General features: G+C 38.8%; 1 protein-coding gene across 3 annotated transcripts in view; it reads left to right on the top strand.

Moving 5' to 3' along the window:
- Positions 1–15,551, top strand: part of ADAM22 (ADAM metallopeptidase domain 22) — a 134,057-nt gene that overhangs the window by 103,958 nt on the left and 14,548 nt on the right. Inside the window, exons 19-25 of one of the 3 annotated variants that reach the window (XM_050324117.1) lie at positions 339–429; positions 1,796–1,813; positions 4,736–4,930; positions 7,729–7,829; positions 8,369–8,435; positions 11,242–11,352; positions 13,432–13,518. In XM_050324117.1, coding sequence (XP_050180074.1) covers positions 339–429; positions 1,796–1,813; positions 4,736–4,930; positions 7,729–7,829; positions 8,369–8,435; positions 11,242–11,352; positions 13,432–13,518 — 670 coding nt within the window. The remainder of the gene's footprint in view (positions 1–338; positions 430–1,795; positions 1,814–4,735; positions 4,931–7,728; positions 7,830–8,368; positions 8,436–11,241; positions 11,353–13,431; positions 13,519–15,551) is intronic. The other 2 variants (XM_050324135.1, XM_050324125.1) reach the window with 2 other exon arrangements.

Below are 15,551 nucleotides of genomic sequence, written 5' to 3'. Positions count from 1 at the left end.
AAACAGTCACTTTTATTGCGATGTAAGCATATATTTGCCTGGCAGGTTGTAAGGATCTAAGCCACAGCAGTTTAATATTGATAACATTGTATTGATGTACCTGACATGACTTTCCCATGTAGCAAGTGTTCAGTTAAGGGATTAGACACAGAGGTCAAAGCTTGATTTACAGGTGATCTCTTATGTCCATGCTATACTTCAAGATTTTATCACTGCTTACAATTAATCAGCCTAGTGCAAGTTGTTCAAGCAGGTTTTTGAAAGGTGGTGCATTTACTGGTTTTGTGTATTCATCTCCTAAAACACTGTATATTTTTTCCTCTTTCTTGTGTTTCCAGGTGTGGTTAGCACAAATATAATAATAGGGGCTATTGCTGGCACCATTTTAGTGTTGGCTCTCGTTTTAGGAATAACTGGTTGGGGTTACAAGTAAGTAAGTTTTGTTCTTCTTAATACAGTTATGAAATGTGTTTATTTCATCTGATAGCCAATTATGTTATGAAAATAACAATCTTAAAAAATCCTACTTCAATAATATTTATACAGGGACATTTTTATAGTACTAACATTTTTCAAGCACTTCTTAGATTTGTATGTGGTTTTGGAGAGCTTGATCCAAGTTTGAAATTTATTGCTCATTTTGGTGTTTTTGTGGTTTGGGTTTTTGGTTTTTTTTTTTTTTTTTTTTTTGTTTCTTTGTTTGTTTGTTTGTTTGTTTTTTTGGTAAATGATCAGATTATGATTTTACTGTATCTGACAAAGGAAATACAAAGAATGCAGTCTGATTCAATTATCAATTTTTCCTTAAAATGAAGTAAATTTAACAACATTAGCTTTCAGTAAAGCATTTAACCATATGCTTCCTTAAACAGATGTTTAATTTAGTCAGTTTAAGCAGAAATTTATTCAGGCACATTTTTTTGGTGAGAAAAATCTGTAATTTGCAAATAAGGTGAAAGTTTTCTCCTGGTGTAGAGCTGTCAGTGCTCACTGAGAGGCAAAATCCATTATGGCAGCCTGAGTGCTCTTTTTTGGTTTTTCTTCTTTTGTGGATTTTTTCTAAAAATAGAGGGATTTATGGTTCTTTGCTTGTAATAAAAAAGATTCAAGGTGCTGACTTTATCATCTGTTTGGGTGAGACCGGCTCTTGAGGTCCTTCCTCTCTGGGTTCTTGGTGTGCTTGGAGGGCAGGGCAGGTTCAGCTCCAGGCAGTGCTGCAGCTGGGACATGGCCCCAGTGGTTTGGCATAACAAACTGGCACATCCCCTGCTGATCTGTTAGACTGAGATAGGCTGAGGGCAGCTCAGATATGGGTGAGGAAGCAAGCATTTGGAAAGAAGCATGAAAATTAGGATAGTAGAAAGGTAGGTTATGCTGTCTTTGTATATTACTCTCGGTTTCTGACAGCATCTCAAAATCTGGACTTCTCTTTTGTGTAAAAGTCCAAAAGCTAAGGGCTCAATTTGAGAGCACATCTAGCCAGTAGGTTTAGTTTTTGGAGGTGGAGGGCAAGAGTGCACCTTTCACTAGCAGCTTCACAATAGATAGACTTAAACCCATCATGAACTGCATCTCCAACTCAGCACTGACTTTGGCCATCATCATGTTTTTTCTAGGTTATTCTGATTTAATAGGTTTTTAGGTATGTTTATTTAAGAAGTGTTTTTGTAGAAATATTTTGAACTAAAATTTCATTCTGTATACATTGCTCTTCTTTTTACATATTTTTTTTCTCTTACTGACCTGTATACTAATAACTTATTCTTCCTTCTTTCTCTTCTCTTTATATGGAAAGAAACTACAGAAGACAGAGGTATGTGATAAAAGTAATGGAATGTATCTTAGAAAGCTCTGAAAATAGCTTTTCTTTACTCTTGTTCATATACATGCTTTAAAGAAAATATAGTGATGAATTATCATATTTTAAATAATATTTGCTTGAGCATATGAAATTGGTATTTATTCTATAAATAAATTGCTTCGAATCCTGATTTCACTGGACTCAGTAGCAAAAATAATGTTTACTTCTGCGTTAGACTATTTTATTTAGTAAAACAGGAGAATATTTCCAATAAGTGAGACTGAAAATTGGCTATTAGAGGTGAAAGTGTTCTTGGGAGGAGTGTTCAATTCTAGGAATTGAATAATTAATATTAACATGATGTTCAGGAGGCTTTTGAGACAAATTCATTACCGGAGCTTCTTTGTGGTTAAAAATACAATGCAGTTAACTTGCTATGCGAATGAAGAGCCCATTCTTTCCTGTCACCCTGTTCGGTTGATGTTGTAGCTAAAGCATGGTACTGTCTTCAGCACAGGGCTGAGCTTTCATCATTTCAAGCTTGTGCCAAAACCCAACCTGTTCCTAGTGACTTGTGTTTGGCTCCTGGAAGACCACCTCCCTTTGATCAGCCATCTGCCTGGCAGATGGGTCTTCTGGGAAGGAGTTGGCTCCTTCCTCTCCCAGTCCACCAAAGATAAGAGGGTTTCTCAAATTCCCCTGTTTTCTGCCTGTGCCATTGCCTCCTGGTCCAAGCTGCTGCTTTGTTTGTTGCTGCTACCCGTTGTGCTTGTTCTCCATTTCTTCTTGTGTAGCGCTTTCTCTGCCAGGCTCAAAATACTTGTGAAAGCAGAAAAGCACTGCCAAGTGCTGGTTGTGTGCTACAAGGTCAGGTTGGTGACAGGTACAGTAACAGGAAAAGGGCAAAGCTATTGAAGTCAAGCCTTATGCAGAGGTTGGTGGGTAGGAAATGCCACCCGGCACAAGGATGGCAGAATTTAAGGGTTTGGTGCTGCTTAGTGGAGTGTGATGTATCTCTAAGTGCTGATTAACATGGCCATCAGGTCGCTCTACTGTGGATGTTTCAGTATTGGCTGACAATAGAGCAGACAAAACCGCAAAGCAGAGAAGGAGACCACCCCTGTATGTTTGCCTTGGAATATTAGAGAATTTTTCATATATCCTTATCTCCAGAAATTAGTTTATGGCCGGAGAGCTGTGAGTTATGCAGTCAGTCTGCATACTCAGTCTGCTGTGTCTGTGGGTGTGGGCAGAGTGGAAACCAGCGTAAACTGAGGCTTCTGAAGGTAATGAAGGGATCTGCCACTTTAAAGATGATGAAGATACTCAGTAACTAAATCTCCTTCATGCAGAAAATGAAGTTCTTTAGGCTGACTTCTGAATAGAATAATTTTGATAATTTTGGGTAAGTACAAGGAGTGCTCTATAAATGGCAAAAGAAGACATCCACCAGATTGTCCAGGCTGTCTTTTTTTTTTTTTTTTTTAAATTGTTTATGATTAGTCCTTAAGTGAAGAGGAAAATAAGCCATTATGATATTTTTGAGCATTACATAAGGGATGATACTTGGTAGCAGTAAGCAACCAAAGCAAGTAAACTGAAAGTAGCAGGAAGAGCCAATTAGCAAGGATTCTGCCAGCTGGGATAGTGTGGCTGTGAAGAGCACAGCTACATGGGAGAAGTTATCTGATGGAGTAGCAAGAGAGCAGTTTGCTAGAGGAACCCTGGGGAGCAGAGCTGCCCACACTGAGCCAACTCTAAACACATGCATATACCAGCTGAAGAATGGGATGAGAAATGAAACTTGAAAGGTGTTAGAAGATGGAGTGTGGAAGTACTGCATTATACTAATGATTTATGTGCCATGTAGTTATATACTTGAAATATTTTAGGAGCATTAGAAATTCAGATATGGAATGAAGAGATCACAGTTCAGGTCTGTAGTTGGATACAATCTGAATGTGAATCAACCCAATAAATGTGCATCCTAATAGGGGCAGACTGAAACAAAACAGCCTTGGAGAGTGCAAGGCTGAATAGATGCTTAAGTTGATGATACTATGAAATAGCCAACTTTCAGAGTAGCTACTTGTACTTGGGAGGATTTTTCAGCCTAATGGAACTATAACTGGAATATTTATATGGCAGGTTTTTTCAGCTGGCGATGAATTCACCAGCTACAGAAATGTTGCATAACTTGATTAGAACTTTCTAATGCATAGATAGTTTTATACACCATAACTAAGCCTCTCATACTGGAAAAGAATAGCCTGTTATCAGATAGGTGTGACATTATTTTTGTGTGTCTTGGCAGATTGAGTCTACTGTGGTAATCAGGAGTAGGTGAGAATCTCTGGTGTTAGTTCCCCTGCACAAGAAATCAGTTAAAAAAACTGGAGGTTTTTATCCTCCTGAGGTTTAAACAACTCAACAGGTTGCTATTCTTGAGATCAATAATCATCACAAAAGTTAAATGGAAAGTGTCTACCTGAGAAGGAAAAAACATTTGCTTATCTTGAATTCCTTTTTGATGCAGGCATGTAGTCAGCTCAGGCTCAGTACTGGTGCTGCATCTGGGAGTGGTTTTTGCAACCAGCATGATGAGCCATTTGAAATGTCTGAACTGGTTATCCAGTGTCTCAAGAAACACAAACTGTTCACTTTGAAAGTTGTGATCAGGGATTACCTGTGAAATGCTCCTTGTTTTCCCTTATCAAAACCACATAATCCACTTTTCTGCACTTAACAGAAGCGCGTGGGAGTTTTCTCTCAGATGGTTGTATTATGTATTAGTAGCCTTATTGTGTGTGGTTAATGGGTTTCCTCAAAGATTGCTATCCTTACCTCTTTCTTTTAAACTAATATTCATGCATGTTTGTGTGTGTGCCAGTTCCTGTCATGTTTTCTGACTCTACAATATTTATTATACTTTAGACAAATACCCCAGGGAGATTATGTAAAAAAGCCGGGAGAGGCCGACTCTTTTTATAGCGACATGCCTCCTGGAGTCAGCACAAACTCTGCATCTAGTTCTAAGAAGAGGTCTGCTTTTCTGTCGCATTTTCAGATTTCTACCTGTTCCATCACCCATTATTCCATTAGTCAGAACATTTCATTGTTTTGCAGCAGGTTTGATTCTTTCTTCTTTCTTTGTGGAGTGTTTGAAATAGCATCCTTTTTGCTTTGATTACTGATTTTTTCTCTGATCTCCTGAGCTACTAATTATTATGATTAGGCCAGAATAAAAAAATTTTGCACTGTGAACAAATTTTTGTTTAATCAAATTTTCATCATCTTCCTACCTTGAGAATTATTTTCAACCAGACTGTAAAACTAATTGCTGGCTGAAAAAAAAAATTAAATAAAAAATCCACAACTTTTTTACTCATGGTCATGTAATCAAAGGAAAGGAACATTGTCTTGCTTCAATAATGGTTATAAACATAAAATGTTAAATATAAATGTTATTTTTATAATCTTTATTTGTCAGTGTCATTAATTCACTGTGTTGACGTAGACTTCTGCTGTCTCTTATTAAAGTTGATAGTGCTTGCATTTTATTCCACTTAGTAGACTAAGTCACCAAATGTTATTTTAGAAAATAATTCTACAAAGACTTTCTGTAGTTTTCGGTTTGTTATCACGAGAGAATCAGATTTTGTCCTTGATCTGATTTCACTAATTCCGTTATTGTTACAGTTACTTAAAACTCCCAAAGTTTTAAAATGGAAAATTCATTGAAAAGCATTGAGAGTCATAGCTAAGGTCATGATGCTCCCCGCCCCTCTGCAGTTAGAGATCCTGTAATTATGAAAATCTCCAGGTAACGCTGTAAAACAATTTGTGAGAAGCACTGTGTCCTAGGAGGAATTGACAGTCCTGAACTGCTTCATAGGAAAACTGCAATTCTCAATTTTTGTCTCACTAAGCAGCCTATAACTGTGCAGTTGATGAAGCTGTTTTCTTTGCTGTTATTTCAATGAAAGTAAAGAGGAATGTATGGAAGGAATGTATTTGCTGTTTTGGCATAGCCACTTGATCCTATTGCAACTTCATTCAGTTTGTTCTAATGAATATGTTATTAGGAAAACTCTAGTAGTGATTAATTAATGATTTCTAATTCTTAAATTCAGTTTTTAGATGTGTGGGTGATACATTATTGTTTTTTTCAGGAAACAAACATTAATCTTAAATGAATCTCTGTTTGCGTTGGAGAATTTTTTTTCATTTGGATAAAATTTTGAAGAAAGTCTTGGGAAAGCAAGTTTTCATAGTTTTGTGTATCAGGTTCAAATACTAGTTAAGAAAAAAATTTCTTTTTAAATGAATGTAATGTAATGTGTTTCTTCTTTCATTCAATATCTGTGTTTCTTTTCATTCTTCATTTATGTCATATGTCTCTGTTTATTATTTGTTCCAAAAGCCAATGGATTCTAAGGTCTGTCTGTACTAGAGAGTTTTGTTGTTCCCCACCACCAGTTCAGGTATGTTGTGCCACTGTCAAGTCTGGAAAAGTAAGTCTGACAAATATTCCATTGACATTGTGATACAGCTGACATAGTCCTTCCATTTTAATGCCCAGAGTGCTATTTCCTACCTTCTGAGCTGGTTTTGATTTGCTCTGTGTGCCGGTATGGATGGCATCTCCTGGGAGATGTTAGAGTGGCTGGACCGTTAGCTGCCTGGGCTTCTCCATGCTGGAAAGCATTATGAAATATTATTTGTATTCAGAGGGTTTTCAAGGATTAAGACATAACTTTATGATAACTCTTGCTGTTAGGAAATAGCAAACACCAAAAGCAGTATATAGCAAGATATTCCTGAACCTGAAAATAGACTGTGAGGGGGAGAAAATGTTTAAAAATCTGTCAGTGGATCTGTTGGTTCTCAGACTTTTCATACTGTAATTAAGTTTCAATTAATGAAACCCTGAGTGTACTTCACTGTGGCTGTGATTAGTCTGTTTTTTTGGAAACTGATGAGCATCTCTCAGATGCCTGCCCTCCAAGGAAAACAGTGACTGAAAAATGCAAGAGTATCCAGACTTAAAACTACAGAAATAGTTCCCTTAAGCAAAACTTCTTTGTAATAAGTAAGCCATCTATTGTGAATTTTTCAACTTCCTCTTCTCTTTTGGAAATAATTGTAGATCTCATGGCAAACAGCTGAGCAGCAGCTCTAGTTCAACAAGAGGGAACCTATTGCAAAACCGCACAGGTTGGACATCGCCAACACACATCTCTGGCTCTTAGAGGGAATACAAGAGGAAAGAAAAACTTCAGTTTGCACCGAGCACCTCGATATTAAGACTGTTTTTGGCTTTGAGTTTAGCATTAGAAGTATACACTGCAGTAATTGACTAATAAAATATTGTAAAAATTAAAAATTATCCAAAATGAGGCAAAGTTACCTCTCCCCTGGCACTACCAGCTCTGTGTGGGAGGATACTTATCACAGACTCCTGAGCCCCCAAGACTGGTAGCAGTGGGGTGAGGTAAGCTGTCCAAGCTTTCCTGCAGCAGCACAAGGAGGGAGTAGGCAGCTGTCAAGTGGAATATACTTGACTGCAAGATAAAAAAACCTTGAGATAAACACAGTTGGAAGAGCATCTTCCATCTAGGAGCTGGGGCAGAGCTGCAGATCCAAGGGAAATTTGGTGTGTGCTGGTGTTTGTGCATTCCACAGACAACAAGTGAGAAAGCACTGCTGAAAGCCTGGCTCTTGAACGTGGACACACAGAACCACTGCAGAGACAACTGCAAAGCGTAACTGCAGGGTTTAATCAGAAATCCTGGAGGCTCTGCTAGTGCAGACAGACCTTAGGCTGTGTTTTGTCACTGGCCTCGGGAATGTGACTGAACCGCTGAGTTAACATGATGTGAGACAATACCCTTAACAATAACCGCATCTGAGCCCTCCTATTCCAGGTCAAATGGATTATCTCATTCCTGGAGTGAAAGGATCCCAGACACAAAACATATTTCAGACATTTGTGAAAATGGGAGGCCTAGGAGTAATTCTTGGCAAGGTAAGTGTGAACCACTGTGCTGGCCACAGTGGAAACCAGCCTATTGCTGCTCTGCTGGAAGTTTAGCTGATCATGAGACAGCAGCATAACTCCTTAAAATTGTGCTGATTGTTATTAACCTGGAATTAGGATTTAACAGCACCCTACACAAGTGCCTTTTTTTTTTTGCACAGTGCTTTGTCACATAGAAATGACATTTAATTTCTCCCATTCCTCCAGTATGAGCTAACATGAAAAAGAAGTCTATTCAGTCTTGCCAGCTTCTGTGATTTTATCAGGCAGTCTTTAGTGTTTTTCTTGAAGTGTAGTGATTTTGTCAAATGAAAGCTGAAATTAAGGAATTTTTTGGTCTGCACATTTGCAACAAAAAGTAGAGAAAGCTCACCTAAGAGTCTGAGGTAAATCAAGAGGGACTGAGCTGTGACATTTAAATGGTTAAAGATACTGAGGTAACAACTCTTTTGCTATGGATGCAAAAAGAATATACAGTGAGTTTCAAGTTGTTTTACTCTCTGTCTTTATCCTTTGATTTCTTTCAGGTAATATAGGAGGAAACAGAAAGAAAGTCAGAGGCAAAAGATTTAGGCCACGGTCTAATTCAACTGAGTAAGTCTGAACTTACAAAAGCAAAGCCAAAAAGTACAGTTTTCATATTTGTGTTTTGTAGATGGAGATTAAGAGTACTGAAAAGTAGACAGCTGCATTTTTGCTCTGTGGCCCATTCTGATTGCTGACTGATAATCTGGTAAATGGTTCGGCTAATGTATTTTGACATCTTTTTATTTATTCTTTAAAAATTAACTATGAATTTTCTTTTTTATGTAGGCTTCCTCACAGTCATTCCTATAGCAATTCCCAGTGATGGTGGCAGCCCGCACCATCACTGCAGGCTTCTGTCTACAGTAAACTGCCATTGCTGAGTGTATCCTGGTTCAATACTGAGTTTCTGATAACCTGTTTCCTACCCTTTTCTACACCTTGGGTTGGGCCATTGCAGAGTTAGAGATGTGTATCTCTGTGTACCTTCCTGGAGGTTTTAGGAGAGGCATCTGTCTTCTTTGAGAGTACCTTGAAGTTTGTCGTTGTAAGCCTGAAACAGTCAGTCTTGAGTAAGCCCTGCAATAAGTGGGTAATTGAAGTCCTTACCAAGTGACTGACCCCCAAGCTTTTCCAGTATGGCTTAGAGCTGCTTGCTTATTGATTTACTGGTTACATTTACTGAAGAGCCCATGTGTGCAGTGCTCCCCAAAGGGAAAGAGCCTTTCTAATGTACTTAAGCCTGCTGGTTCAGGCCCCTTTTGTGAATGAATGGTGAATGGCTGGAAACATTATCTCTGGGCTTGTCAAGTACTGACCTGCTCTTATGGCATTTATGCCACACAGGAATGGCCCCTTCTTTGACCATGGTGGCAATGACACTGCCCTTTCCCATACCTTGAGTACTAACTTTGCACCTCTGTGGGCAAATGGGCTTGATACCAACCCTGCTGGAAACTAATCATGCTAACTTCTCTCTGAGCCCCGCTTTCTTTGGTTTGGGGAGTTTGAGTTTGTTATGAAACTTTTCTTTCACCTGCAGTGCACTGTCTTGAGGTGAGTAGGCTCAGAAAGGTTCGTAGAGAAGACCGTGTGTTACAAGATACAGAAATAATACTTTGATGCATATTGCAGTTATAACATTGCATGGTGAAAATGGCAACACAAAACCAGAAATTTTAGCCCTTGGAGGAGTTTATCTATCAAGACTCTCTGTGCTCTTGGTCTTTGTGCTGATAAACTCTTACTGAGATATTATTTTGCTCGTTTTCTCTTCTCCTTGCATGAGACAGTTTGATGAAATCAAAATTAGTCTGACCAAACTGCCAAGAACACAAATGAGATATGCTCTGAGAACTCTGGAGCACTAAATAAGTGGGCAGACAAGATATTGTGAGTTGGAAGTATTTTTCCCTGTAAATTTTTTTCCTCTTTTAAAGGTGCCCTTAATTTTCCACCTAATTCTCTGCTTTCTTTCTTGATGCTGGTTACGGTCCCTCAGCCCAGCAGCAGCCCTTGTGCTAGAGAGAGGAGGCTTGTACTTCCCAATGGCCATGCAGCAGCCTGCTGGGGATGAAGCACAGTGTGTGTGTTCCTGGGAGAGACCTGCCAGGCAGGAAAACACCCTTTGTTCTGATGGGGTCTATCCTGGACTGCACTCACATGGCTTGTCTGAGTCTCCTTGGCTGACCTGTCACCACTTGGAGAGAGAGCTCCCACTGAATGATCCACATGCTGTGCCAGTTCAGTAAGAAATGGAGAGAGTTGTCAAGGGCACATGGTGGCTCTGGTTAGAGGGATAGCTTCCTTTGCAAGCAAAGAAAATTGACTGAGAATGATCTAACTGTGGCCAGCATTTACTCATTTAAGGAAAAAAAAAAAAAAGCAATGCCAGCTGCTTTGAGGATGGCTCAGAATACATGGAAGCTTTTCCCAGACATATGTACCTTCCTACCTTCTCTGGGAAATACAGAATAATATTGAAATTTGTTCTGAAGCAGTATTTGGAAAGTCCAGCAGTGGGGCCCCTAGAAGTCTAATGAAGCATACTTGCTGAATGTAAGAAAAGGCATAACATTGTTGGTCTCCTGTTATTAGTAGAGTGTAGTTAACCACTAAAAAAATGTATTCATTTGTGCCATACCTTGTGCAGAATTCAATTTCTTTTTTTAGCAGGTGCACACTAGTGCAGTTGCCTGCAAAAATATTTGATATATGCATAAGTCTGCAGTAACTGCACATATTATGCACAGGGGGGTTTTTGTATGCAGCCAAGCATCAAAGAGACTTGTGCCATTAATCACAGAAGCAAAATTTCTTAAGCATTGAGAAAGATTTGAGGTCTGCAGCCCTCACAAGCAGCACTGGTGGGAGGTTTGCAAGCATTTTGGGCAGCTCCTGAAAAAAGTACAGCTCACAACTTTGCATGACCCTGGGACCAAACATACATGAACAAGGCTTATGCTAAGTGTAGAGCTCAGTGGAGACTACTAAAGGTATTTTGGGGCATTTTTAATTGTTTCTAGATGTTTTAAAACAAAATTAATGTTCTTTACTAAAGGCAGATAGTTCATTACACACAGGAGGAATGCCAACAGGCTAAATGCTTTTTCAGAAACATGGTTGATGAAATAGCTTGGTAAAGAGTTCTCTATTGAAATCAATTAGAATTGTTCAGGAATGATAATGAGAGTTTTCTGAATAAGTTGATAGTTTAATTGGGAGCTTGTGTTAAAACAGGTTCCAGGAAACAGATAGCGATTCAGACCTTTGTTAATTTGCACGGCTTTTCCTATAAGCATTTGTCTTCCTCGTTGTTGTAACTGATACAAACATCTTTGGTTTAGACTTTCTATTATATATTGTCTTTTTGCAGCCGGGTAACCCATGCATCTGAGCCTGGGCTTTCTCTCGCCCACCAAACCCCTGCCCAAGGCATAAGCTCAGGGGGTTCTGACCACCCCCAAACAGGGAGTCTGGATCACAGGTCAGTCTCACCTGCCCCTGCATTCTGGGCTGCCATTTTACCCCGTGAAAAGTCCTTTCCCTCAGTATACAATAGTTTCACTGTGGCAAAACACCGTGACTGCTTGGAGGTGCTCCTGCTGATGCAGTGCTAGCTAACCTTCCTCCTCACCGGCCTGAGGAGTACAAATACTCTTGAGCCCAGGTCTTTTGCCTTGTTGCATGTTGCGCTACAAGCCAAACTGAGCTGTCGGTCTAGCTGTAGGCTTACGTGTAAGGACACTTTATTTTAAAGCAGAATTTCTCACTGAAGGGAAATGCAGATTCTGGCCATTGCTAATGAACACGTGGCTGGAAAGATCAGCCTGAGAGCTTTCTGATGGTATCGTGTAGTGGTCTGCAGTAACTCGAGTTTAACCTTTCTGTAACAGATGGATTGAGGTGGTGAATGGCGGTCTGTAATACTCCCAGACCCAGGAAACCCTGCAACATGGTTGTGCAACAATTGCATGCTTTGATACCACATTACACTTTATTTTTTAATACAGGAAGCCAGATTGGGAGTGTTTCATGGTTACCAAAAGACCCTTTCAAATGAAAAACTTCAAGTCAAAAGTATTGCAGCGAGTACAAGAAAATGTGCAATTAAAGTCAAAGCAGAAGTTCGTTAGTTCCTGGTGATGCTGGCCTTGCCCTGTTACTTCAATTGTGGCTCGTCTGTTTTGCTGCACTATCACTTTTGACATTTCCTTTCTCTTAAGATCCCAAGCTGGAAAGCATAAAGCACTCCCTATTCCTGATAAATAAGCGAGCTGAGGAAGCTACTTAGAAGCACTTGTGGCTGAGGGCGAGTACTTTCTGAGAGCTGTGGCTGTGCTTGCGCAGGGCGGGGAGGAGATGTTCCAGAGCAAAAAAGGAGCAAAAGAAGTTGAAAAAGTGCTGCTGCTTTTGTTGTCAACATGGTTTGAAATATGGTGGGGGTTGAACGACATGATTTGGCCCAATTTTATTCATCTGAGCAATCCCTTGTGAGGCCTGTTCTCATGTGGGAGGTCATTGGAGTGAATCTCACAAATAAGGGTGACAAGAACTGGACCAGAAATAGCAACAATAACTTAAAGAAGAATTTTCTTTCCCTTTTTCTCTGGTTACAATTTGTTTCCTATTTCACTGTGCTAGTCTCTGTTATATAAAGGTGGTGATCACAAATAATCATTTAACTGTTGACGTTTGTATATAACAAGAATAAATTGGATGCAGACTTCTGTTTCTGCATCACCCTTTTTTCTTAACATGACAGAGGGGGAGGAATTTGCTAATCTTGTTACTGGAGAAAATTTATTACAAAAAAAATTTTCTTCTTCCCTAGTAATTTACTGTCAGATAATTACACATCATCTTTATTTCATAATTTTCGTGTACCTATTATGAGTATGCAGCTCAGACTTTTTTTCCTATAAAGTGTGGTTTTGGTGTCAAGATTGCTTCTGTAAAATGTGAGATAACTCTGCAGCCCACCTCCATTTAAGCTTCTTGTGATCCTACCAAATTAAATGAACACGGAAAAATCAGGGGGTTGTTTGCATAAAAGTGTAAAAATTGCCACTGTAGTGGCAATTCAAGCCTTTTAACAAACTGAGGCTGAAATTCATTCCTGTAGAAAGGGTCAAGCCAAAGATTCTGTGCTCATTTAGCAATTATCTTGCAATTTATTTTAGATGGGTGCAAAAGTGTGTCTTTAACAAGCAAACTGCATATTCGGAGCCAAAATGCCCCTTCATCCTTATTCTGAGATCATGAGGGGAGTTAAACCATGAGCTTAATGCTGGCCTTCTGCATAGGAGTGAATTTTACCCTTAAGTGAATGGTGTATCCCAAAGAGTTTCCAGATTAATCAAACATATGAATCTTGTTGTAGGCCAGATTTTCTCATGCAGTTGTACACGTTGCCTAGTCCTCACCCAACATCCATTCTGATTTATTTGCCATATTCACTTGCATTTTGGGGATGAAGACATCCTTGCTAAGCTTGTGCTGTGTGTTCTCAGATTTTCTATTCTTGTTCTTCTGCTTTCTCTGTTCCTTCCATTGCTTTCTGCAGGTATTTAAACCCATGGTTCAAAAGAGAATATAATGTAGCTAAGTGGGTAGAAGATGTGAATAAAAACACTGAAGGACCATACTTTAGGTATTTTGTAAATTAATTCTATAATTCTCATTTTTAAGAGCTGTTCCAGCATATACAAATATCTTGGGACTCCTACCTTGTATAAATCAATACAAGTTACTGTAGGTGCAAAGGGCCCCTCTTCTTTTGCTGCATTTTGATGTCTGTTTTTGGCTTCATGTGCAATTTACAGTTCTTTTTCTGAATGTTTTAATGAAGCCATTGAAAAGGGTGTGTGTAGTGCATGCGTTCCCACCATCATCTATAGCTTGTAGTAGCTTTTGCATCATTTTATGCCAAGTAGTGTTTTATGGGCATGAGACATATTTATCACTAATAAAGTAGTATTAACTTAAATAGAATGTTAATTTACTGAAGCAAGTGGTTTCATAACACATTGACTCTACCCACTGTCTTATATAGTGCATACCAAAATTTAAATGAAAAAAAAGAATAAAAAGTAGTAGTATTTTACTCTCAGCCTTCAGTGAAATGATTTACATATTGTAATTGGAAAGCTAAATGTATGAGAATATACTCTGTGCTCTAATTATCAAACCACTAATGAATCTGTTACAAGTGAGGTAGGGTTCAGTCAAAAATATCACTTGGTTTTGAAAGGGAAAAGTGTGTATTATTTTATACATTGCAAGTTAAAGAGAAGAAGCATGCATGAGTCTGGCCTCCCTGTTGGACACAAATCTGGAGACTGAGAACATTGCAGTAGATACCCAAAAGATACTGTCCCACAGCCTAGACAGAATGAAAGATCTCTGCATCAGCTGAAAAGATCAGATAACTTAGGAGAGAATGGAAGGCAGTTTAAGACAAATAACATAAAACATGAATGAAATCCAGGAAGCTCTAAGCTGACATATCAAAGATGAAGCTGAAAGAATTCTAGAAACACAAAGAAAGGAGAGTAACAAGCAAAATCTGTAGCCAAAACATTGAAGGATGGTAAGAACAAGTAAATAGAATCTTAATAATTTTGCTACACAAGTAGACGTAATAATAATAAAAAGGGCAGAAACTAAATATTTCCAGTGTGCATTTGGGAAAAAAATGTCATGGAGTTGTATCACAAGATACTAATGAAACTCTTTTTCCATTAGTAACAGTGGCAGACATCAAACGTCAGGGTAGGAATTTAGTAATTTTTAGAACTAAAAATGTTCCAAACTCTTAAAAGACCATAAAATGGTTACTTTTTAAAACCATTTGTGTTTGCTTTCAACACCTTGTAAATCACAGAGTAAGCTGCAGAAAAGCTTTCCAGTGAATAGGGAAAATGAGTGGACTCAAGCCTCTCAGTCCTGATCTGGGTCCTGAACGGGGAGTAAAGATCCCTGATGCAAGAACCCAAGGCTTATGGGAGGTTGTGATTGTGCCCATCGGTATCAGCCACGTCTCTGTGTTGGTGCTTGGGCATTCAGGCAGGAAGTATTGTGAGTCTGGTCATTTTAGCAGAGATACAGGGTCAGGTGCTGGTGTCTATAGTTCATCAAGCGTGTTCTAGGACTGGGGAGGTTTGAGCCCAGAGAAACCATAGAAAGGACTGCAGGGCCTCAAGCTGTTTAGTTTAGTGGAGCAACTGAACATTTACTTTATCATGAAGTCCTCAAAACTTCATAAGGAGCAAAATCTTTGTGGTAGGTCCTTTAGATTAGCAAACTGACCAAAGGTCACTGGAAGGTGAAATTAGGCAAACTTACATGAGAAATGAGATCTGATTTTATTAGCAAACCTTTTCATAAAAATACCCTTGTGACCTTTATTGTTCAGGCAAAGTCAAGAGTTGCCCACCATAATGTAATCCCATATTTATCTTTTAGGGTTTTTGTATCAGATGCCCTGTGGTCACAATAAGCAAAGCAAAGACATTGATAGAATATGAAGATAGCACTAGTTGAAAATAGGTTACTTTAAATAGTTTAGTTAAACAGGCTTAAAATCTTGTGTGCACACTTATAATTTTCATCTTTCAATATCAGTATATCACGATTTAGTAACTAGATTAAATTGATGAGAATATACCCTGTCCCTGAGGGTCT

This window comes from Myiozetetes cayanensis, unplaced genomic scaffold (assembly GCF_022539395.1).
Source record: "Myiozetetes cayanensis isolate MyiCay16 unplaced genomic scaffold, myiCay2020 scf1, whole genome shotgun sequence".
Classification (NCBI taxonomy): domain Eukaryota; kingdom Metazoa; phylum Chordata; class Aves; order Passeriformes; family Tyrannidae; genus Myiozetetes; species Myiozetetes cayanensis.
This window is presented reverse-complemented; position numbering and strand designations above follow the sequence as displayed.